Genomic DNA, 22,819 nt, shown 5'->3' with positions numbered 1-22,819 from the left:
CGAGATAGAGTTTGGGGTGGTTTACAATCAAAAGCATTGGAAAGAATACCAAACAGGGTACAATTTGTCACATGCTGTTATAAAAAAGCAGAGAATACTTTAATTTAACCAAAATGTATGCACAGTATATATGTCCATGTGTCTGGGTAGTATCGATAACACATATGCGTAGCCACGTTCCTTTGTTTTAATTAAATGAAGGATTTTTAGGTTTCGAGAGAGTTCTTTTTGCAATGATACAGAAGACAGAATGTGCACTCATTTAGAAAAAAAAAACTCATTAAATTATAAATCATATTGTATTTGGGTATCTTTCACCAACGTGCCTATTTGTTGTGTCCATAGAAATGACAATATCTGTGTGTGGTCTATATGTAAACTTTTAATGAGTCCAGCATCAACAGTGCAATAGCACAGATTAACAACAAAACAAGAACACAAAAAGAGACAGAGCAGTCCTGAACAAAACACAATTTAGACGTTGTGTTGCCGGTAAAATAAGGTATTTGCATGTTCTTTAAAATCTAGCGATGTCTCTATTTGTATTTTAATAAATGCTCAGAAGCCAGAAAACAAGCGTTAGCAAATAGCACAAAAAGCCTGTGTGTGTTCCTGACTAGACGTGCGTCAAAGAAAATGGGAAACAGTTGAGTTAATGGCCACTAACAATTTAAGGAGTTTTTGACATTTGAAGATAGATTCGCTCGATTTCAGTAAAGTCAAATCACACAAAAACATAAAACATTTCTCTAAAGCAATAAAGCAATAGGAAGGAGCGACTAAATACAGAAAAAAAACATCACTGACAATGTACAACGGGCATGATTCTGGACATACAAGGAACGTGTAAACAAAATAGAAAAATTAAAAGGTTACGTGTATCAGCTCATTCAAGTATGAATTTTTACAACATATAAAACATTCCATTGAAAAGAAAACAAAACTATTAACCTATTTACAATAAATTAAAATTACAATCCTTAAGACTGCACATAAAACAACTTCGAATTAATACTAGCGTTTCCAATAACACGTAGGCTACATAAGAAAACTACACAATACGAGGCATGCGCAAATTTATGTAAACAACTGCGACCGAATCTGTATTAAAGGTTGTTACACATTTAAGCACGAATTAATTCTATGGTTACTGGCACGCTACAAATACATAGGCTACAGTCGGAACCTGCACTCTAATTCTCAAAAGGATTATTTCGGGATATTTGAAAATGATAAGGTAAAACAACTCAATTCAACAACTCAAATGTGTTTAATTCAGTTTGATTTTTCATTTGAACCCCAAACGAGGCTCTAGACGTATTACTGTTTAACGTAGCTAAAGATCTGAGGGCAAATTTGGAAATTATTATTATTAGTATCCTTAAATTCTAATCAACCAACAGATTGTATTACGTGCATCTACCATTGATCTTTGCACACACGTAAATGTCAAGAGGAAAGTATTAAGTAAACTTCAAAGGTTTTTAAAACCCCGTTAGCATATGCACGCTTTAATAACTGCTTCACGATATAGACTAAACGAGCAAAAGGCTGTTTTATTCTCCTCTTATAATAATAATAATAATAATAAAAATAATAATTATAACAATAATAATAATGTAAAAGAGAGCTCACGTCGATTAACAAACAAGTGAACATGCTTTACTGATAAGCAGAACTTCCCTTGTATTTTGAATGAGGCTTATGTTTTTAAAATACATTATCAGCACACGTCCATGGCAAAAGGAATGATGAAAAATGCAGAATTATAGAGAACAACTTTACAAAAGCACAATTTTTCAGCTGTTCTTGTCCTGTTGAAACCAGTTCCTTATCACCTGTTTATTTCCTGACGAAGTGTTCGTTTCTTTCACACGAGTCATAAAATGCAATAAAAGTAGGGAAAGATGGCACGACGTTTTCCCCCTCCTCTGCATCGTTTCACCTCTTCCTTATACTCTATGCTTAACACTGTCCAGTCATACGGAAAATGGTGTGTGCAGTGCGTTTTCATTTTGATGCAGTAAAACACTCTTGCATCAGCTTCCAGATTTAAAAGACTCTTTGTAGAAGGCTTGAACGCCTGGCACCAGTCTGCGTTATCATTCTTTGGGCTGGTCCTTATTCATTTTCTTCATTTTCATCCTTCTGTTTTGGAACCATATTTTTACTTGTCGCTCAGTCAAGTTCAGCAGGCGAGCTACCTCGTGCCTCCGGTCTCGCGTGAGGTACATATTAAACAGAAATTCCTTCTCTAGCTCCAAGGTCTGATATTTCGTGTATGGGCATCGCTTCTTCCGGGATGATCGGGCGTGTAACCAGTTGGCAGATGGGTCGTCTGCAAATGACAGTCAAAAGCAAGAAGCATAGATCATAATGTTAGTACAGATTCTAATTTGAAACATGAAACATTTCACAATGCACTCAAACTTCCAGCCTTCACGTAGACGATCAATATTACTAAAATAAAGTGCTCTAGGCGCCATCCCCGATAAATGCATGAAAACCAACACTTTGATTTATGAAAATAATGAGGAAAGCAATGCAGTTTCAAATTATTAACTTGAGATTTTCATAAATTTACTCTAGCCACCACCATAAGCAACAACTTTGTACAAAATACGGTGTAGCCTACAACTTTGCCATCTAAGTTCACCTGTGAAAGTCTATATCATGCATCTCCCTGCAATGGAGAATGTCAAAGCGTGACCATGAGTTCATTTGATAAGCAAAGATTTCTTTAAAAATATATATAAGAGAACGACTCAGAGGAAAAATATTGAATTTTGAACTCTGCTGGAGTTTAAGCATACTGGAATGCACAGTAAAATGTGGCCACATGTGACATTAGATTATCTCCTTTTTAGGGAGAAATGTGGGATGAATTATGGAGGAAGAGCATCTCTAACGAGGCGTCTTTTCCCTCAGTGGTTTGCTCGGGAATGCAGATGGGAGGCTAAAAAAATTCCGTTGTGCTGGCTTTTGTCAACATGCACATTTAGAAGCTGAATGATACAGTGACTCGAGATTCGCTATAATGACAAAAATGAACGTGTCACCTTGTGCATGTCTTCTGTACCTGTGGGTTCAGTGACGTCAAGGGAATATTTTCAGAAGCACATCTTCTAAATGCTTGTGCTTCACACTACCGTTGCATGAAAAACCTTCAACTTTGGCTCATAACTCAATTTTCAGGGCCTCAAACCGTTTTTGAAGGCGAATGCTATAGCAGGTTAGAAAAAGCCAAGCATCCCCTTTAAGCACTTGTGGATGTTTCCCATCTTATGCGCGGTAACTCCATCGCTTCTGCCTCAAGACATTCACAAGACATGCAGGCTACATCAACTTTCTAGGATATCCTAAATCTTATGACGCAATTGTATTTTTATAATGATGGAATGACATACACGCTTATAAAACGATTAATGTGTGTGTCATGTCAACTACAGGCCTTGCGGACAGATCTGTGACTTGCGACTTACGAGACAGGTCCGAGACATGATCCCTAACAATGAAACACTAGAGGGTCAGACTATGATGTGAAGTGACGTGTGTTTCCACTAAGAAAAATGAACCAAAACGCACCAGTTACACAAAGTTTAGAGATTCATTGAATGCCCCATAGGCAATTTGATCAAAAACGTTTTCAAAGACAATCGACCTCGGGCCTTAGGGCCCTTTTTAATGAATTTGTCCATGTTTGGATTGAATCGTATTACGAATTTAACGCAACATTTCCCAAATAGCTCAGTACGATTGATGGGGATGTTGGCTCCTCTGATAACTTAATAAACTTGAGGGCTATAACTTTTTCTTTCTCATAGGCAGCCATGAGCACAAACGAGAATTGTGACTCCCAACATCATTTTCTTTGCCTACAGTTTACTCTGGAATGCCGCCCGGGGTACATTTGGGGATTTCTATTGCGCACAATTCCATTAGTTCACAGCCTATTTCATGGATTAAAATCAATAGCTTTTTCTAATTAATCCAGACAGAAAACGATCGTTTAACAAATCTCTAAGATTTTAGCTGCATTTCTAAACTTGCTGGAATACTTCAGCAATAAACATGTCTCCATGGTCATGAGCGAGAATTATGCTTTGGATTATTCTCTGCACCGGCTAAACCCCACTCTTGAGGGAGCTCAAGAACACGCAAACAGGTCTGGGGGAAACATACAACCCCCCCAGCAGCCAGATATTTATTTAAAAACCAATATTCGTGCATTAGTCAAATTTATTTTGTGATGTTTTAAACCATACCTGGTCTTCAGAGATTATAAACTGTCAATATTCACATAAATAGATTTAGATAGAATTAATTATTTAAGGATTCAGATGAAAAACTAATAAACTTTAAAATAGCCTATTCTTGCCAGCCAAGAGATACTAAACATTTAACAAACATTTGCACTATTTAGTATAACCAAGAGACACTTTGGCGAGTCACTGCACAAAAAAGCTATTTACAGCCCGACCTAAAACTGCTTGGTGCACTGAAGTGCACTGACGCGCAAATAAGCGACTCTAACAGAGACAGAACGAGAAGGAATACAAGCATAGGAAATTAATAAGAATGAAATAAGCGCAAATAATATGATTTAGAAACATGAAAGGTGATTTTATAGTTGTGTGAAATCGCTGCATGACTCTAAATGGGCAAAAATCAAAACAGTCGTCAGCGATGATATAGCATGGCTAAATCAGAGCCATGCTAGACAAATCTGGGGAAAACACAGATTCGATTTTAAAAAGAGTCCCTGTATGCTAGCGAAAACTTGAAAATCCCACATGATCATACTTGGCTGCGTGAGGTGTCTGTTGCTCTCCGTTGCTTTGTTCTAGTTTTATGACAGCATTAAACGCTTTACAGAGTGTTCACTTCCTAGGTTTATAACTTACTCTGATCCGGTCCCTCTTTGTCCTCGCTGCCTTCGCATATGTCCTTATTGTCTTCAAATCCGGCGCTGTGACCAGAATTCATCTCCCGTGCTGTAGAGGACTCCAAGATAAACTCATGCTGCCCAACGAGTTTTGGTGGTTCCCCGAGATGTCCCAGGAGCGGCTCCATCTTGACCTGTCCTTGCCCGGGTAGCGGCTCTGCTCTCGGTGCACAGTCGAGCCATGTGCGGAGGTATCGAGTATCCGTTGAAGGCACTGGCTGCGTCGGTATGTAGGGATGGTAGACCGCGGGTAAGCCATTGGACGCGTGGGAACTGAATGGACTCCATGACGAACTGAACACTGGAGGCTTGGGCTGGAAGCTACAAGAGGGGAACTCGGGATGCTCGCCGGGTCCCGGTTGTCTAGCGCTGGAGTACTGTACATTGGAGAAGCGGGACGCGTTCGGATCTTCTCCCTCATGACTTATGATAGAATCGACATAGTAGTTGCTTAGAGTTCCAGAAATGGACATTCTCGGACATTATATAACGTACTGTTCATTAAAGAAAAAACATGTAGGCTACAATAGAAATGTGCTTTACTCCCCTCTTTACGGTACTCCTCTCTACTCGCTCGCCAACAAAGTAGAGCCGGGCTGCTATGGTGTGCGCTCCGAGCGAACTGATTGGTCAGACTTTTTTCGCGAGCCTGATAAAGCGTCAATGGGGTGTAAATCAATCCGCCAAGAGGCTGTACGAAGCTCTCCTCCTCTCGAGCTCTCTATATTTCCCATCTAAATAAATTGTCTTGTTTATGCAATATGCAAAATGGGAGTGTGTCCATATATCTCCAGATATCTACAGCAGTCTAGAAAATGTCAGCTTAAATTATGAAACGTTTTTGACGTTATGTATAAAAATGCATATGCGGGGTGCAATGGCCCACAATCATAAGTAAGATAACATTTTTTCCCCAATGAATTGATGTGGTATTAAAATGTGATCTACATTATACGAGCTGAATGGAAGCTTTATCATATTTACTTAATAAAAATGTATGACAACAATTATTTCATGACAATTTAAAGAGATTTTAACAGGAATTCACAAAAACTCATTTTTCCCCTAAAATATTTTATACCCCCCACGTGTTTAAACTTGTAAACCTCCAAGGAGCAAACCTCTTCCTTCTTGGAGTAATAGGAGTACGTTGAGATAATGAACAGCTTTATTGGGAAATTAACAGTCATTTTTTTTCTTAACGAGGGTATTAAACACCACCGTGCGACAATCCCCTTGTATTTATGGAAGAAACTACTTGAACTTTTTTGGTCGTTTAATACTATAATAAAATACTACATCAGGCAGCTTTGGTTTTTATAGGCCTGATATACTGCCTGTGGCGAGGATCGTGAACAACTCCGCTGCAGTATTCCATCCAGTCGCTCATTTCACACACTCAAAATAAACAGGTTTTTTTCCTATTTGATCACTGTGATGCTTTATTAAAATACACACACGATCATTCTACTCTCTCTGCAACATTTTGTGGAAGAAATTCTGAATTACGCTTGTAAAAAAGGTCACACGTTTTTGAGAGGATTTCACTGTCTGTTGTGAATGTCTTGGGACCATCAATATAATGCAGTGATTTCAGCACTTGCTATGCATCTTGGTCGTGTCCAATAAACAGTTTTCCCTTTAAAACAAATTAATGATCGAGTCTATATGGTGCTGTTGTGCTTCAGCAAAAGGACCAGTAGCATATTTTGTTTCTGAATTACAGAGCCATTAGACAGAGTAAAGAAAAAAGAAAAAGAAAAAAAAAAACAAGAAAAAGTCTGAAACCTGAAAGTCTTTGTGACTTTAGATAGGCTATACTTGGCTTCGTGCTAATTTTATTAACCACTTGCTTAACCATGCGTAAACAATGTCATAATGAGATACATTTGTGCAATAAGTTGCGCTATAGAATGACTAAAACCACTAAAGTGGTAATTACATCAGGAAAGGCTATATATACTTAAATCATAACCTAGCCTTTTCAAAAGGCATTTAACAACACCCTGTAAAAAAAAAAAAAAGGGGGAGAAAAAAAAGAGAGGAGAAAAAAACATCAGCGGCGCATTGCCACACGTTATGAATTCAAGAAACTCTGCCTTCTGTTGGAATAACACAGAGGGAAACACAATCTCAAAAATTTACATTGAATGCTACACATCGATTTAGATCGTATTTCATTACATAATATTGAAACTGAATCCGGAATAATTAAATACTGTGGAACATATACCATATAGGCCTACTATCAAGCTATTTAAAGTTTGTGAAGTGATGTTCTAACAAAATGAGATGTATAATGTCTAAGTATTTATTTTAGTGCTGAAACTTGTGTTTCGAGTAGGCTGTCTTTTTCATTGATTTTATTTAGCTATTTATTTTCCACATACTCCTATAAATAAATAAATAAATAAATGAGAGACTATCTATCTATATCTATATCTATATCTATATGTATGTATGTATATGTATATATGTGTGTGTGTGTGTGTGTGTGTGTGTGTGTGTGTGTGTGTGTGTGTGTGTGTGTGTGTGTGTGTGTGTGTGTGTGTGTGTGTGTGTGTGTGTGTGTGTGTAAATATATAGCAACATTGAGAGGCAAAATACTGAGAGCACGAATACGCAAATATGCAACTATTAACAAGACTAACATGTAAGGACTAATTTTTGAATATCGTTATAGGGAGGGTTAAGGTATTTTAGTTGTTGTGCATGACTCAGTATCTTGTCCACAGTCTGGCTATGTTAGATATTTTGTCCTCAGATTTATTCAAGCAGGCCTACTCAACGCATCATCAAAAAAAATAGATTAATGTATAGGAACCATGCATGCCTTAATATTAACTATGTTGCATAACTGTTTGTAACAGCACGTCTCTTCTTTTATTCAATGTGGACCTTAACTAGAAGGTCAAACTGCACGTCTCACCTTTAACTGACGCAGAGCTTTTTGTGTGGGGCACCAATTGTAAGCATTCGTAAAATACATAATAAAAACAAATTCTATAGTTTTCGCTTGTATATCAATGATTTCAGCAATGATAGCCTATTGACTAATTGTCAGAATATTGTTGCCCGCTATTTTTTTTGCCACCACAAGCAGGCACTCTGCAAACGTTAGCTACCACACAAACTGAAATCCTTACCAAATGTAAATGTAAGAGGATTTATGTACAAGTTCTTCCAAACTGCTCTAATGAGTTAATCAAAGTTATTATATGATAAAGCCTATATGGCAAACATTCTAGTCATTAATCGCGTATTTCTTAACACAACAACCTCCAAAACGACAAAAATGGTATGTTCTAAACGTATTTTATTTATAAACTTATATTACTAATTTCTAAATATCTCAGTGTTGAGATAAAAAAAATAAATATATATATATATATATAGCCTATATATATATATATATATATATATATATATATATATATATATATATATATATATTTTTTTTTTAGCCTATATATATATATATATATATATATATATATATATATATATATATATATGATGTGTGTGTGTCAAGATTGTATTGTTTTAGCAAAATGATTGTTCTCTGTATATTAAAATGTACATTTTAAAATTATTTGTATTTTTAACGATCTGTTGAAAATTCAACTGGCAGGCAGTAGGCCTAACGTGTAACAGCCAAAGCTTTATGTGAAAATACCAGCATACACAAACCAGAGAGACAGCAGTCAACAAATCAGATAAGTACAAAAAATACTCACCTAAACCTACAAACGTAATTATATAACCAAATTTCTACACAGCTCTCTAGAGGTATCGTGTTTATATATATATGTGCGTGTAGCCTATATTATATTCCAAATTTCACAGATGACCACAATTAATTAATATTAAATGTTCTAAATATTATATTATAGAACAGTCTAACATATAAATGAGCATTGTATTAGAATTTCTATAACTTAAAATATGTTTTAAAATTGTACAGGACTCAACTCGCCGCGCGGAGTAAAAACAGACCAGTGTTCAAATGGAAAAACTTTCGAAGAAATGCTGCTGTGGGTGAAATGATTTACAAACTACAGTGTTCATCATTAAAAAATACATATCAGTGATAGTTACACATGAATATTCTGTAAATGCCAGGTATTTAGTTTGGAATCTGTCAAAGAAAGAAACAAAACACGATGTCTTTGGCAGCAATATTAGCATTAGCATGATCCGTAAGAATCGCTCATTTGCAAGTAGTATTAAATCAGTGACGGTGACATTGTATCCTCAGTCCATGTCGAACGGACAATTGTGCGTTTAACTGGAGCAATTCAGGCAGTTTCAGGTTCCTGTGAAATTAAACGTACAGCCCAACAACTTGAAACTACCTAAATCACAGACCAGCTTGGTCTTCTCCGTGTTCAAAGGCAAGACCCTGAAAGGCTGCCAGCAGTCTAGCGTCCAAAAGTACTGAACCAGATGAGCACTCATATTTCAGCGCTATATGTCCTTTCACAGAGCACCGTTTAACTGAGGAACCGTATTAGAGGGCACTAGAGCTAAAATTTCAAGAAATCAACTGGAACATTCTGACCCACTGCGGAGAAAAGAGATACTGCAATAGTGTGAATTGTTTAAAGACGTTGCTTGAAAATAAAGTAATTTAAGTTCACAAGCATATCCGGTTCTCTCCAGACTGTCGGCAATAAAAAGGTCTATTGCCCCCTATTGTAAAAAGAGGCCCCTGCCTGGCCAATGACGTTGGGGATTGTCCGATCTCAATATGGCGGTTCACCAAAGCAAAGACTTGCTAAGACAAAAGAGGAGGAACTGTATTAAGTCAAGCAATATCAGCATATTTTCAGGATTAGCCTATTTCTTACGCATTTTAAACTCTCGGACAGCATGGAACAAAAGTGTAAAAATAATAATAAAAAATTATAATTATACATTACACTTTCAATTAATTGAGACCTACAAAAATATAGCACATCTCATAATACAATACAAATTTAATAATACATATAATTCACAGTGCAAATTAACATCCGAAACGTTTCCAGCATCTATCGCTCACATGCTTTTCCATAATGTCCGGATAAATCTTTTTACACATAGCTCAGAATATTTTTTCGGCCATTCAAATTGAAACCTGAAATATTCGAATCAGTGCAGATGAAAGCAGGACGTAAAATGAATCCAGATGCGTAAATATAACTTCAGCTTAATTTTGCCTCCATTTGAAAATGATCCCATGCAGAGACAACAGAATTTGCATCTGTGATTCACTTACGTTATATATTATCTAGCTAAAACTTTACCCTAGCTTAATAAAATTAAAATATATATAAAAAACAATATAGTTTTGGAGCCAGTGTTAGGACAACAACTATCAATCAAATTCAATTTCAAAACATTTTGTCTTAATAAAACTCAAATGTCTTCTTGTCTGTTATAATCTATTCATCCTAGATCAATTAGGCCTAGTCAAAATCGTTTTATACGTATCTTGATAAAATAATAACAATCAGCTCAAAATCGTAATTACAGTTATGAAATTGTTCCTTTTTTTTTTCTTTTTTTTTTAACAATTGCTAAATGCCTTCACATTTAATTGTAAGACTAAAAACGTAATGAAAAGTTGTTCTGTAATTTCTTGAATTGAATAAAACAATATTGGAAAAATTAGTAGGCCTAATTTAATATTCAAAGCTTGTATTCTATTTGACAACCTTTGAATCTGATCACTATATGTCTACTTTTTCACAACTTCCTGTCACATCACTAAATTAAAACACTGCCGATGTAATAATTAGTAATTGGGTCATTTTCAAACTGGCCACGGTCTTATACCGAAAAAACGTTGTCACGTAGGGCAATCTTTTATTTAAAATGCACAGCTTTTCAAAACACAGCAATTTTAAGTATCACAGTTTAGGTACATTCAACCATGCCTCAGAAGAAGAAGATCATTTGTGCCTTTTCAGTCGAGCCAATCTAACGACTAGACAACAAACAACATTAAAAACAAAACAACAGTAGCTACCTGTGCTTGATGTAACGGCTCCTCTGACAACGGAATCCCTTTTAGAAGTTTTGTTTACTCCGTGTGTGTCTGCAACTATTCTTAGTTACCTATAGGCTTCTGTCTAAAGAAGAAAACAACCGGTGTAACACTCATAACCTGTAATAAAATTAAAATAAAAGATAGCCTATCGAAAATTACAAAATATAAGGTCGTTAAAAAGCAGGCCAGAACGTAAACGACACCAATAAACCAACACGATCTGTGTAAATATGACAAGCTTACACAGAATGGCCAAAGACGTCTTTCCTTATTTCTTTACACTTTTGCTGTTCTTCATGCGAGGTATTACATTTTTCTCCCTTACATTTGCCTCATAGAACTCGCATTGTTGTGAAACACCGTAGTAAGTTTTGACTGATCACTTCCTCCCGTTAATCCATCAGAAGTAGCAGTTGCATCATTCCACTTGCAACGAATGATAGCTGCAATGATTTGTGCGCTCTTTTTAACCGTCTTACATAACATATTAGACAGTGAAACTTGTGCCAGGGTCTCTTGTCCGGTGTTCTCGAGTCATTCTTTTCATTTTCATCCTGCGATTCTGAAACCAGATCTTAACCTGACGGTCGGTGAGGTTTATGCTCCGGCTAATCTCCAGGCGGCGCTCGCGAGTCAGGTACATGTTGAAGAGGAATTCTTTTTCCAGCTCTAAGAGTTGGTATTTGCTGTAAGGACATCGCTTCTTCCTCCCTGCTTTCGCCGACAGCCAGCCATTTGCAGCGTTTTCTAAAGTCACGTCTTAAGATAAAAAGAGAAAGAGAGACGAGACTATTATTCGGTCGCCCTTCACACTGAGCAAATAGCCACTGAGCTTGACGCTCGCGGCCATTACCTGGCTGTGTCCGACATTTTATGACAGGAAATAATGTCAGCACAGACTTCGCACTGTGTCTGTGTTGCTTAGAGAGAGGGGGAGAAAGGGAAAAGTAACACATGAGGAGAAAGAGAGAGAAAGATGCACAAGACAAATAAACATTTTGTAGTTTTGTTGCAATTATCTCAGGTAAAGTGGCTTAAATCGTTTATATTTTGAATAAATAAATAAATAAATAAATGGATGAATCCTAAGGAAAAAAGTAAAAAAAAATAAAATAAATTAAAAGTATTGGCCTTCAAATTCCAAAAGCTTTAAAAGCAACTACCTTTAAAGTTTTCATATTTATAATGTTACTTTCAATAACTAAGTTCTTTCTTCAACTGTTTTGATAACCCCAGGTTTTTCATAATACAAAAAAGTGATAATAAAACAAATACTGCACATTTTGGGCAAAACAAATAAACTGCATGCATAACAACATATTCAAGATATATATGGGGAAAATAGCAAAGAACTGTCAAACCTAAACCAAACACACACACACACACACGTTGTGTTTTTTAATGTTTTATGGGGACTTTCCATAGCCATAAGGATTTTTATACTGTACAAACTGTATATTCTCCCACTAACCCTACCCCTAGAACTACACATCACAGAAAACTTTCAAGATTTTTACATTTTCAAAAACATCACGTAGAATGATTTATAAGCCGTTTTCCTCATAGGAACCACATTTTTATTTTATTTTTTGTCCCCATGTGTAGGGTTTGCAAGGACACACACACACACACACACACACACACACACACACACACACACACACACACAATTCTTAGTGTACATTTAGGCCTCTGCCACGTTTTGTAGCCCCTAAAACGCAGTAATGACTGTATTGGTCTAAAAATATAATAACAAAATATAATTTAAATGCCTGTTCTCAATCTACGTTACTTTATTTTTAGAGATATCCTTATGCTACACCAATTCCTATTTTTTTAGGCTACTAAACCGCCGGTTCTGAAGCCAGAAGTGCCTCATTTCTTCTTTTCACTTCAATAATAAAAATGTCTTAAAGCAATGCCACACCTGGCCCACACTACAGTTTCCAATTGACAATGGATCCTTCCGCTGTTTTGATGTTCTGAGAAACGACGTGCAATTTAGTCTGTCTAGGGTAATTCGGTGCAATAAATTCATTTTCGAGCCCTGGTTCTCTTTGTGTCTCAATGGCTACACCCTTCAATTGCTTTCGGAAAGGAAAAAATAAAACCTTGTTTTGGTCTTTGACGGGATTGCTTTTTCCACCGCTATCTCTTTTAACCTTGTTTACCCACCTTGAGTCTTCTCTTTGTTAGTTTTATCGCGCTCGGTAAAGTCTGTCTGGAGATTATTCGGCTCTATGTCGTCTCTATTTCTCTGACTGATGCGTAGTGTGGTGATGATGCTCCTGCTGGTTCTGCTTTCAGTCCACTGACTTGGGTATTTAGTGCTTTCCATCGCTAAATAATGCGCAGTATCAGGCTTATTGTCAGTTTCTGACCAGGATGGCGCGGAGAAAGACTGACTGGGCAACTGTTGAGAGTCTGAGTGGGAAGACTGCGTCGGGCTCTCTGGATCCATGTCGGTATTAAGTGATAAGAGTTTGTGTCCGGAGTAAAAAGACGGTTCTGGGCGATGGTTGTCCGTACCATTCAGAGAGCCCATATCTGTCACAAATCTGCTGAATGTGGAGATGTCGAGAGGCTGCCTGGCTTGCCCTGTCGGGTCCAGAGTAAAATAGAAGGGGTCCTCTTTTCGACCTGAAGCGGTGAAGGGGCACGCGCTGACATGAGGAACCTGGACGGGACTCAAGTGCTCTCCATCCCAGTTCACAGCTCCATGGAGAAACTGGTGACGCGGCAGAGCCATGGCTTACAGGACCGGGGATGTCTGACTCTGAATCTGCTTTACTGTCTGGAAGGCGATCGAACACACTGGGGTGGTCCCGCTATTTTGGACTTGGCAGTCCAGCTAGGGACGTGAGCCTCCGTCCGCCCCACGCAAAGGATCCTTTATACCTGGGCTATCGAAATATTTCCCTTCAGACAGTGTGACAATCACCGCAGAGAATCTCTTGGAGCATGACATTGCTTTAGCATATTTTGGGCCAAGGCAACAGTGTCCCTTACAATTGGCTTTTCAACCATGGCGCTGTACGTTTCCTTCTGCTGCGAGCTCAATGGGGACTGATTGGGGTTCACGGGCAAGCTCCTCCCCTTGCAGAACTACTTAATTCAAGTGCTTCATCAAGCTTCCAACCCAAATCACTGCGATTTCACCTTTTTTTTAAACCAATACTACACCATGTGTAAATTTTGGCAAAAGGGCTCGTGAAGACAATCGTATTGAAGATAAACATTATAGTCAAAGCGAACGAAATAGTCATTTTTAGCACTGTCTTTGCAAATCATAGGTTAAACATATATGTTTTTAAAAAATACTGGGTTGGGCACTGCGGGGTTTGCGTGAGGTATTTGATATTGTTAATACATATTTAACCAAATATATTCATTTAATTTGCTGACATCAAAAGTAAAATTATTGTCTATATTTTATAGACAATCTATAGACTAAAATGAGCAACAAAAGTAGACACAATGTTATTATTATTATTCACAGTAATACAAAATTATTAGCTGCCGATATTTAATAATATAATAATAGCATAACAATTATGATGATAATAATAATAATAATACATTTATGTTACTATAATAATAATAAATAAATAAATGGTGTCAATAATTAATTAATTTGGTTTCATAACTGCAGCTTTATGCTTATTGCATATTTTACTATATTTATTTTAAAAATTAATTCATATTTTTAATAAGACGAACCAAACGGATTCTGCAGGTAAAATAACAACCTTTGTTGGTAGCGTTTATTTTTGGTCAAATATTTTTCAGTAAAATGGTTTAGTTGGATCTAAGTTTTGTTAAAGAAAAACAAGATACTGTGACTGACCAAAATATTATAGCAAACGCTCTGTAAAGTTAGAGCTTTAAAATATTAAGGACGAGTTTGTCCTAACAATCTAATATCTAGATTCTGATAAACAATGTTCAATTAAAATTTGTATAAATATGAAGAGATGTGAAGTCGATTAACTACCTTCACATGGTAAAAAAAATAATGTTGATAGACAACAAACAATTATTTAAATGCGTCGTGAATAAATATAACATCAAGCCACAAATCCATAAATGTTTCAATTAGTTAAAAAAATAAAAATAACTACATCTTAAATTGTAGCCTACAATATTACGAATAATATTATTATTAGATATTATTGTTATAAGAATAATATTCCGGCCTGGACTGGACTGCTCTCCTTGCGCACTGAAACCACGTGAACCTCAAGGCCAAAGCACGTGCTTCCTCAATTTCAGGATAGGATTTTGTGACCAAATTAGTTATTTGCTTATGACACAAACCACTAGATATTAGACGACAAAATAAACATTTCATTATAGTTTCTGGTTGAAGGAAACCCGTTTGTGGATAACTGAGGTTCGCGCGCAACGTCCATCGTTTAAAAATAAAAGAGGAATAATTGACTTAATAGTATCTAAAGCAAACCTACCGGGTGTCGTTTAGGTCTTTTTAGCCTACATGTCAAATATCCAGCAGTCGGTATTGCCTAATAAGTGTAAAGCAATTCTGTATTGTGTAATTATTTCTGTGCAAAAAGATAATTCAAGAAAATAAAAACTTTAAAAAAAAAACTTTGATAAAAAGGTTTAATTTGACGACGCATATGATACACACACACACACAACAAAATGTTAAATGTTGTATGTTAAAAAGGTAAATACCTGGATATGTCATTTACAGAAGAGCAGACCCACATTCATAATCTGGACATGGCTACAATTGTAAAAAATATACAATAAATAATTTACAAAACAGTGCATGTAAAAAATGTAGCCTACACTTACATTGCTCTCAAGCCGACCTTCTTTCACAACTGGACAAAAATAATAGAAAAATGGAATAGGTTTTCATAAATCCAAATCGCTTCTTCGGCGGGAGAAGGCCTTTGGCTTTCCATGTCCATGTTTGACGTTGACATCACCTGTCTCGAGCAATTGTTTACTTTTTGTCTGGCGTGCTGCACTAAAACTATTCAACATTTTCGGACTGGCATGCCTTACGCTTTTTAAGATCATCCCAGAGACCGTGTGCCTTTCTTCATCGACTCCTTTTCAGTAGCCTAACAAATAGCAAGAAAGAAAAAAAGGGAACCTTGTCGAATTTTCCTATATTCTACACATTCCAGTTTTATAATCACAACCAGAATCGCTAGCCCCTTCCAAATGGTGAGAGGATCTTCGGTCAAACTCGTATAACTGTAGCCATGACAACCAAGCCACTCCATTTGCTGTAAAGTTTTACTGCCAAGCCGTCTCTAAATAGCATGTGTCTGGTGTGTGTGTAGGGGAGAAGGGAGTGAGCTAACTCTGTTTTTTACTCTTAAAGTTCAAGATTGTGGTTGAATAATTAACAGTTTCTTTGGTCGGATCAGCAGATATTGTTTAAGGTGCAGGAAGAATGGGAAATATCGACTGGACTATATAGTCTACAAAATATTTTTTAATAAATGCACACATGCTATGTGCTGACTAGAGTGAGAGCGACATGTTGAACTTCGAATCCACGCATCATGTTTTCGTGGCATTATAGTGTCATTTTATAAATAACCTGCAACTTAATGCAAGACTGGTGGTAGGCTATATACACCCACGCACACACACACACAACAAAACTTTTACATCTCAAGCCTTAACCTAAAAACTGCGCCACAGAGTAGGCTAATTGGCTGCGAGGAAGGATTTGTCAATGTGAATCAGAAAATAGATAATTTCCCAAACATCTGTGCAGAGGCTGGAGACAAAACGTTGACCATTAATGCTTTGCAAATAATTCTCAAAAGATGCGTAGCGAATATCTTGGCGGTGAGACAAATCTACAACTGTGCGAGTATCCATGCCAGTTCTGCAAACAATTACAAGTTCAAATGCATTAAGCTACATATATAAATATATATCTGATCAGAGCAGCATGTTTTCATTTCTGAATGTCAGATGTACTCCCTGTTGTCTTCGGTGAATATATAGCCTATATAGCCTATATATTGGGGGAAAAAAACGTTTTTAAACGCTTTAAACGATTTGGAATTAGTGCAGAGACGTTCCACTAAATCATGAGGACGAAAAAATCAAGAAAATTAAAAAAGGCTAGCATTGAATATTATGGCAATTATTGCACAAAAAAAAATGGAACATAGGCTATATGTTGTTGTTATTTTTATGAATTATAATCAAATTGGGTTTATTTGAAAAGAAAATTACTTGAAAATGAATTAAACAAATGCATGTAAGAGCACATATTACGAGGTTTCCCCAATGTCTTAGCCTAATATTAAACAGGAAATAATGTAATACTGTAAAATAGTGAATAGTGTAATTCAATTGTAATGTTAGGCTATAGGCTACTCAAGCGATATTTGTGAAAAATCAAATGTTTATCGCACTGCAGAATATTGTTCTCTAAATGTGCTTCTCATAAATCATTCCCTTTTAACTGCTAATCTTTCTGACCTTTGGAATCAGGAAAACAGTTACCTTACACTATTGGTTAATTTTTTCATCCTACGATTGTAAACACCTCCAAAGCGTAGGCTACTTGTTGGGTTTTGAGTTTCTTTCGCCAGTAGGAGGCAGCGTAATCCCAAACAAACGTCAAGATGGTGCTTATGTTGGGTGGTGCATTATACTTTCCAAGCAATGTGAAACAGTCAAATTAAAACCAGATACGTGAGATAATGTTGACCTAAAACTAATGGAATCTTCCAATAAACAGTTCATCTGAATGTATGAAGATAGTAATCAAACCCTACTCTGTTTCTTTGACTTTAAGTGCACTGTTGCTTAAAATTTTAAAACAATAACATATTCATGCCACTTTGAGTTGCTGCCAAGCTACTGAATGGTGCTAAAAGAGTTGTGGGAAACGACGAGCATTAAGCCAGCCAAGACCCTCTATTGACACAACTGGGAAAAAATGCACTGGGTGCCTCCCTCTCTGCTGGATATGTGAACATTTATGATTTAGGATGCTGCAGACCATATCCATAAGCCAAAGAGAAACTAAACACTGCTCTATATTACCACCAGCTGTGACCAATGCAGACATTCCCTAACCTCATCACTCACGTGTCAAGCTCTAGACCAGATAACTGGCCTTTTTAAATTATTTAAATTTGACCACAGATCTTTTCTGTCTTGTGCTCCAGTTGAATTTGATTTAGATAGTCTGCCTATTATGTCAGTAAGTTTTTGTATCCTTGTCAAAGATTAATAAGAAACCAGTGCTTAATAAGAAGCCATGTGCTGCACCAATATTTGTATATGAGGGACCGGTTCTAGATGGCCAAACATATTCCATAAACTATACATCAGACACTGCATGCTGTCAGTGTGGCTAAATGTGCTAAAATGCACGCAAAGCGGATGTTAAATTTTTTAGTCTATGCAAATGTGTTTGCAATAATTCGAATAATTATTATTACGCTATTGCTACTGGCATGATAGGCTATGTGCAGTGCTTCTAATTATTTGTTTTATTTTTTTCTGCCGGCTAAAATGGAATGAGAATAAGTATATATTTAAAACACTGGCACATGCAACAGCCATTGGAGTGGACACGTCCAAAAAGCTTACACTCAGCATTCCGAAAATGTCGTAATGTATGACCAAGTCCAAATGGGAGTGTCATTTCATATAATAACCACAAGATGGAGCTATTGCACTATAATTTCAGCTAAAAGTTCTCTTTACGTTAACGCAAGCACAGTGAAAAAGATGGAAACAAAGGGAGAAATTGAATATTTTCTGTCAGCATGTTTCTCAAACTGTATTATAATCTCATCATTTGACTTCATACCCGCGGAACAAGCGGTTGGGGTGAACCCAACTTGTACTGACAAGTGAACTCATTTAACAGCTAAAAGTTAATGTTATGATGGTCTGAATCTCATTTTTGTGTTTTTAAATAATTATCGAATTAACAGAGGTAGCCTATCAGTGATGGAAAAATAAAAAATTTAATAAAAAAAGTCTTAAAAAGCGGAGATGTGAAAAATGAGCTTATCTGATCATAGCCTAAATTAATAATTGTAAACTGAGTTTTAAAAAATGCATTTCTAATAAAGCTTTGAATTTAATATTCCATTTATATGCGAACAGACAATCTCTATCAATGGGCATGGGTGAAGTTTTTATTATTGTGTATTTCAGTGACGCTTTACAGCCGCCAATAGACAATTAAGTCAAAGAACACACGCCCAATGTCCTGGATGACTATCAGAGCGAGAACAATTCAATAAAGAGGCTTCCCGTAAACCCCGCAGTGGGTGTCGTCACCGAGAGACTGAGCGCCTTTTTCAGAATCGTAAAATTCCAAGTCGTGTTCAAATCAGAGGCTCCACAATGAAATCTGGTGTGACCTTGCTGGACTGTGAAGGGCAAACCTCCAAGAATTCATCTCTTGACTACTTTAGTAGCCTAGTACATTTCTCCCTTGCTATCTCTCTCTCTCTCTCTCTCTCTCTCTCTCTGCGTTCTCCGACAGAGGCATCTTAGGCTTATAGTGTTAGACAAATGTTACTTTCAAAATTAAAATGAACTGACATTGCATTCCACAACACAACACAACACAAAGCAAAGCCGAGTGTTCATTAAATCGGAATGAGACAACCTCAGGAGTAACAATCTATTGCCAGCAGGTGTCAGCAATGTTCACGCAAATTCATCAACATTGCACATTCCTCAACTTTACTCCTAAATTAAAGAGTAAGGCACACAGTTTAATGTCATCTTACGTTTACATACGACTTTCCCCCGAACACGTATAGATCACGTGTTACAAAGTAGAACTTGAAATTTAAATTCTGTCGTCATTTACTCAACATCATTTAATTCCAAACTTGTAGGTATGGTTATGCATTGTATGTCTTCTGCTGGACACAAAATGAAGAACATTATATTCTTAGTCTTATATTATGAGTGCTTATGATGTGATTCACACCATGAGAACCCTGAAGGTCACCCGGATTTTGCCAAGGCATGTTCCTGGATCAACATATTTTGTTGACCCTGGAAATACATTCATCTGAATTGAATCCCTACCCCTAAACCTAACCCATATCCCTAAAACCAGGGAGAAATGATGGGTGAATAACACTGATGCCCTTCATAAACATTGCTGTTAATTTCATTAAAACTTATAAAAGCAGCCCAAGATGCATGTGTTCATCCAACGCAATCTCACAGCAGCTCGTATTTTACGAGGTGGCTAATTTGTACGAATTCGTATGTTTTCGTACGATTTGTCTACTCTAGACCCTATAGTGATGGGTAGGTTTGGGGGCGGGGCTAGGGGGTGGTCCTTCCTGATGACGCTTTTTGAAAAATTGTAGCCTACTGAAAAAATCTGAAATATGTGATTAAAAAATGCGATCGAGGTCAATTAGCCATGGCTTTTTACCTCGACACCTAACAGCAGATGGTACAGTCACATATAAGCGTGCGGATGGTCACATCTGGATCGCATCCTTGGCATGCCAACGGGCTTATGCAGCTGCCCATTACAGATCCCTTCACAAACCATCAGGGTGTTCTAACGTCTGAACTTCGAGCCGGGAGCAGTTATATAAAAATATGTGGATATGTGTGTAGAATTAGCGTGATGAATTTATTGGACCTCGGGTCAGCAAGCCTCGCAAAACCATAGCAGAAATAAAATTGGGCCTACACAAATTCATACGGTTATAATACAACAACAACAACAACAACAACAACAACAACTGAGGGAGTGTTTTAAACCACACTTCAACCAACGCGTCTAAGAAAAGAAACTTCGAGTGTAGCAATGCCCCTAAACCAATTGTGCTCGCCATAATGATTTCAGTGACATAGAAAATAATGGAATAAATTAGAGCTCACAGTATCAGAGAACTCTGTTTCTTCCAAAACTCCTATTTATAAGGTCAGCATAATTGTAGTGGCCTGTAAAATTTCACACATGAGTTGCATGTTGCATGCCAATGCATTTGGTTATTTTACTGCCATTCAGTTATGTTAAAGCCTGTTTAGACGTGTTTTTTCTCTCCACCAAGAAAAGAGCTCTGACCAAGCATCATGTGTTCAGTAAGATTATCATCACTAATCTAAATCACTTTTTCACAGCCTTAAAATGAAGAATGGACTCCTAAACAATTGTTTAGGCAGTCATTTAATTCACTAAACACGCCGCTATTTTGTGATAAACTTCTAATGAACGAAGAAAAGAAAAGAAAAAAGAAAAGAAGGTGTGATTGATTATGAAACAGTTTGATTTGGAGATGAATAAATAAAATGAGTCGTATGGGCATAATAAGGGCATTGCCAGGACCCACCTTTTCACGCAAACATCCCATTCTTCATCAAGTACATAGCCCATCCTGTCCGTCCTTTCTCATACAAAACCGTTCACAGAACTCTCTAAGATAACCAAAAACTAAAATGTAAATTGATTTATTTTTGTTTGTAAATTTAATTTAATATATGAGGGGTATTGGGTTTTTATTTAGGCGTGATAGCATTTCTCGGAATTTTAATGCTTTAACCTTAATTGGTCTAAGTCATATCCAGCTGCATTGATAATGAATGAATGGAAAAGGAGGCTCGTAAATGGTTCTGTTGACTTCAAGACAGAGGAAATTAAGTAACGTAGGCTATATTAAATGGAAATGTTGGCAACACTAAATAGTGCTCAATAGCGACTATACAAATGCAACAGATTTCTTTTAGTTTTGCCAGATGGATCAATTTATTAAATTGAAAGAAAATCTCTGGGACTTTGATTTGCAATTTTAACTGCTTTCCCAGGCATGATGAAAAATGGAGAGAAATAAAATCAAATAGTTTGCTAATGGTTCAGCATTTGAAATGGCTCAGGCAGTAGTTACAACTTGACATTTACCCAAGTAGCCTACGTCTGTTAAACTGATTTCGTCAACGTAACCCTGCATTTGAAAATCTACCCCTCACTGTTCGCGTCAGAATCATCAAAATAACCCAGGCAAATAATTACAACAATCTACTGAATTACAAATAAAATAATAAGTAACTCTAAAATAGTAGATAAAAGTGGTAGCCTATCATTTAAAAAATTTTTTCGGGATTAAAAAATAAATAAAATACAAGCAAAATAGGCTCCTTCTGAGGTTCGCTTGAAAATCGTCCGTTTTTGCAAGAATCAAATCGTACGAATTCACACGAAATCGCCACCTTGTAAAATAGCCTACGTAGGCTAAGTTTTCCCGTGAGATCTTGTTGGAAAAGCATCTACGCCAATAAGGTAGCAGAACTCCAAAATTAAATACGAACACGAGATAAATAATAAATAGCATTAATGTAGAAGAACTTTAGATTTTGTAATATAAGCATGCACTTAACTTGAAATACTCAATAACCTAAGTGCAATATTTTCTGCCAGTATAGGTTAGAGAGTGATTTGTTCAGAGTGAATACGAATGTTCCTTTCAGTGAATTGCTATATATTTATTCTTATTTCAGTTCAATTTTCATCCGATAAAATACATTTCGCTTGATATTAAATGCTCACTATCTTCTTTTCACCATTTTCTGTCTATTTTTTACTCTCTCAGACATGAAAAAAATGGTCAACCCTTTATAGACCCTGTAGTCTCGCATTAATTAACACGAAAGTAGATGTGTTTATGTTTTTTCCCTTAGGGTGTGTTTGCATAATTAAATACATGTAGGCCTACAGGTTAAAAGAGAGCATCTATTCTGAAATGAAACTATAAAGATATCATCATAACCATTCATACAGATCGGGTTGCTATTCCTACAACGAAACTATTGAAACAACCTATTCAAATGTGTTATGT

At 36.6% G+C, this 22,819-nt stretch overlaps 2 protein-coding genes across 2 annotated transcripts; both read right to left on the bottom strand.

Annotated features, from left to right (window-relative positions):
- Positions 1-362: 362 nt before the first annotated feature.
- On the bottom strand, positions 363-7,441 carry hoxb9a (homeobox B9a). Its single transcript, XM_079871474.1, has 2 exons — positions 4,905-7,441; positions 363-2,338 (listed from the first exon to the last, which is right to left on the bottom strand). The coding sequence occupies exons 1-2, from the start codon at positions 5,416-5,418 to the stop codon at positions 2,103-2,105; spliced, it is 750 nt and encodes a 249-aa protein (XP_079727600.1). The 5' UTR covers positions 5,419-7,441; the 3' UTR covers positions 363-2,102.
- Positions 7,442-9,870: 2,429 nt separating this feature from the next.
- Positions 9,871-14,109, bottom strand: hoxb10a (homeobox B10a). Its single transcript, XM_079871462.1, has 2 exons — positions 13,155-14,109; positions 9,871-11,738 (listed from the first exon to the last, which is right to left on the bottom strand). The coding sequence occupies exons 1-2, from the start codon at positions 13,726-13,728 to the stop codon at positions 11,467-11,469; spliced, it is 846 nt and encodes a 281-aa protein (XP_079727588.1). The 5' UTR covers positions 13,729-14,109; the 3' UTR covers positions 9,871-11,466.
- Positions 14,110-22,819: the final 8,710 nt, after the last annotated feature.

Source organism: Squalius cephalus, assembly GCF_949319135.1.
Source record: "Squalius cephalus genome assembly, chromosome: 1".
Taxonomy (NCBI): domain Eukaryota; kingdom Metazoa; phylum Chordata; class Actinopteri; order Cypriniformes; family Leuciscidae; genus Squalius; species Squalius cephalus.
This window is presented reverse-complemented; position numbering and strand designations above follow the sequence as displayed.

What these genes read in the sequence shown, in the direction of transcription:
- hoxb9a (XM_079871474.1), bottom strand. Translation starts at nt 5,418, where the DNA reads ATGTCCATTTCTGGAACTCTAAGCAACTACTATGTCGATTCTATCATA. An exon ending in CAAAGAGGGACCGGATCAGA is followed by an intron (nt 2,339 to 4,904) that starts GTAAGTTATAAA and finishes TGTCATTTGCAG; the next exon opens with ACGACCCATCTGCCAACTGG.
- hoxb10a (XM_079871462.1), bottom strand. Translation starts at nt 13,728, where the DNA reads ATGGCTCTGCCGCGTCACCAGTTTCTCCATGGAGCTGTGAACTGGGAT. An exon ending in TAACAAAGAGAAGACTCAAG is followed by an intron (nt 11,739 to 13,154) that starts GTGGGTAAACAA and finishes TTTTATCTTAAG; the next exon opens with ACGTGACTTTAGAAAACGCT.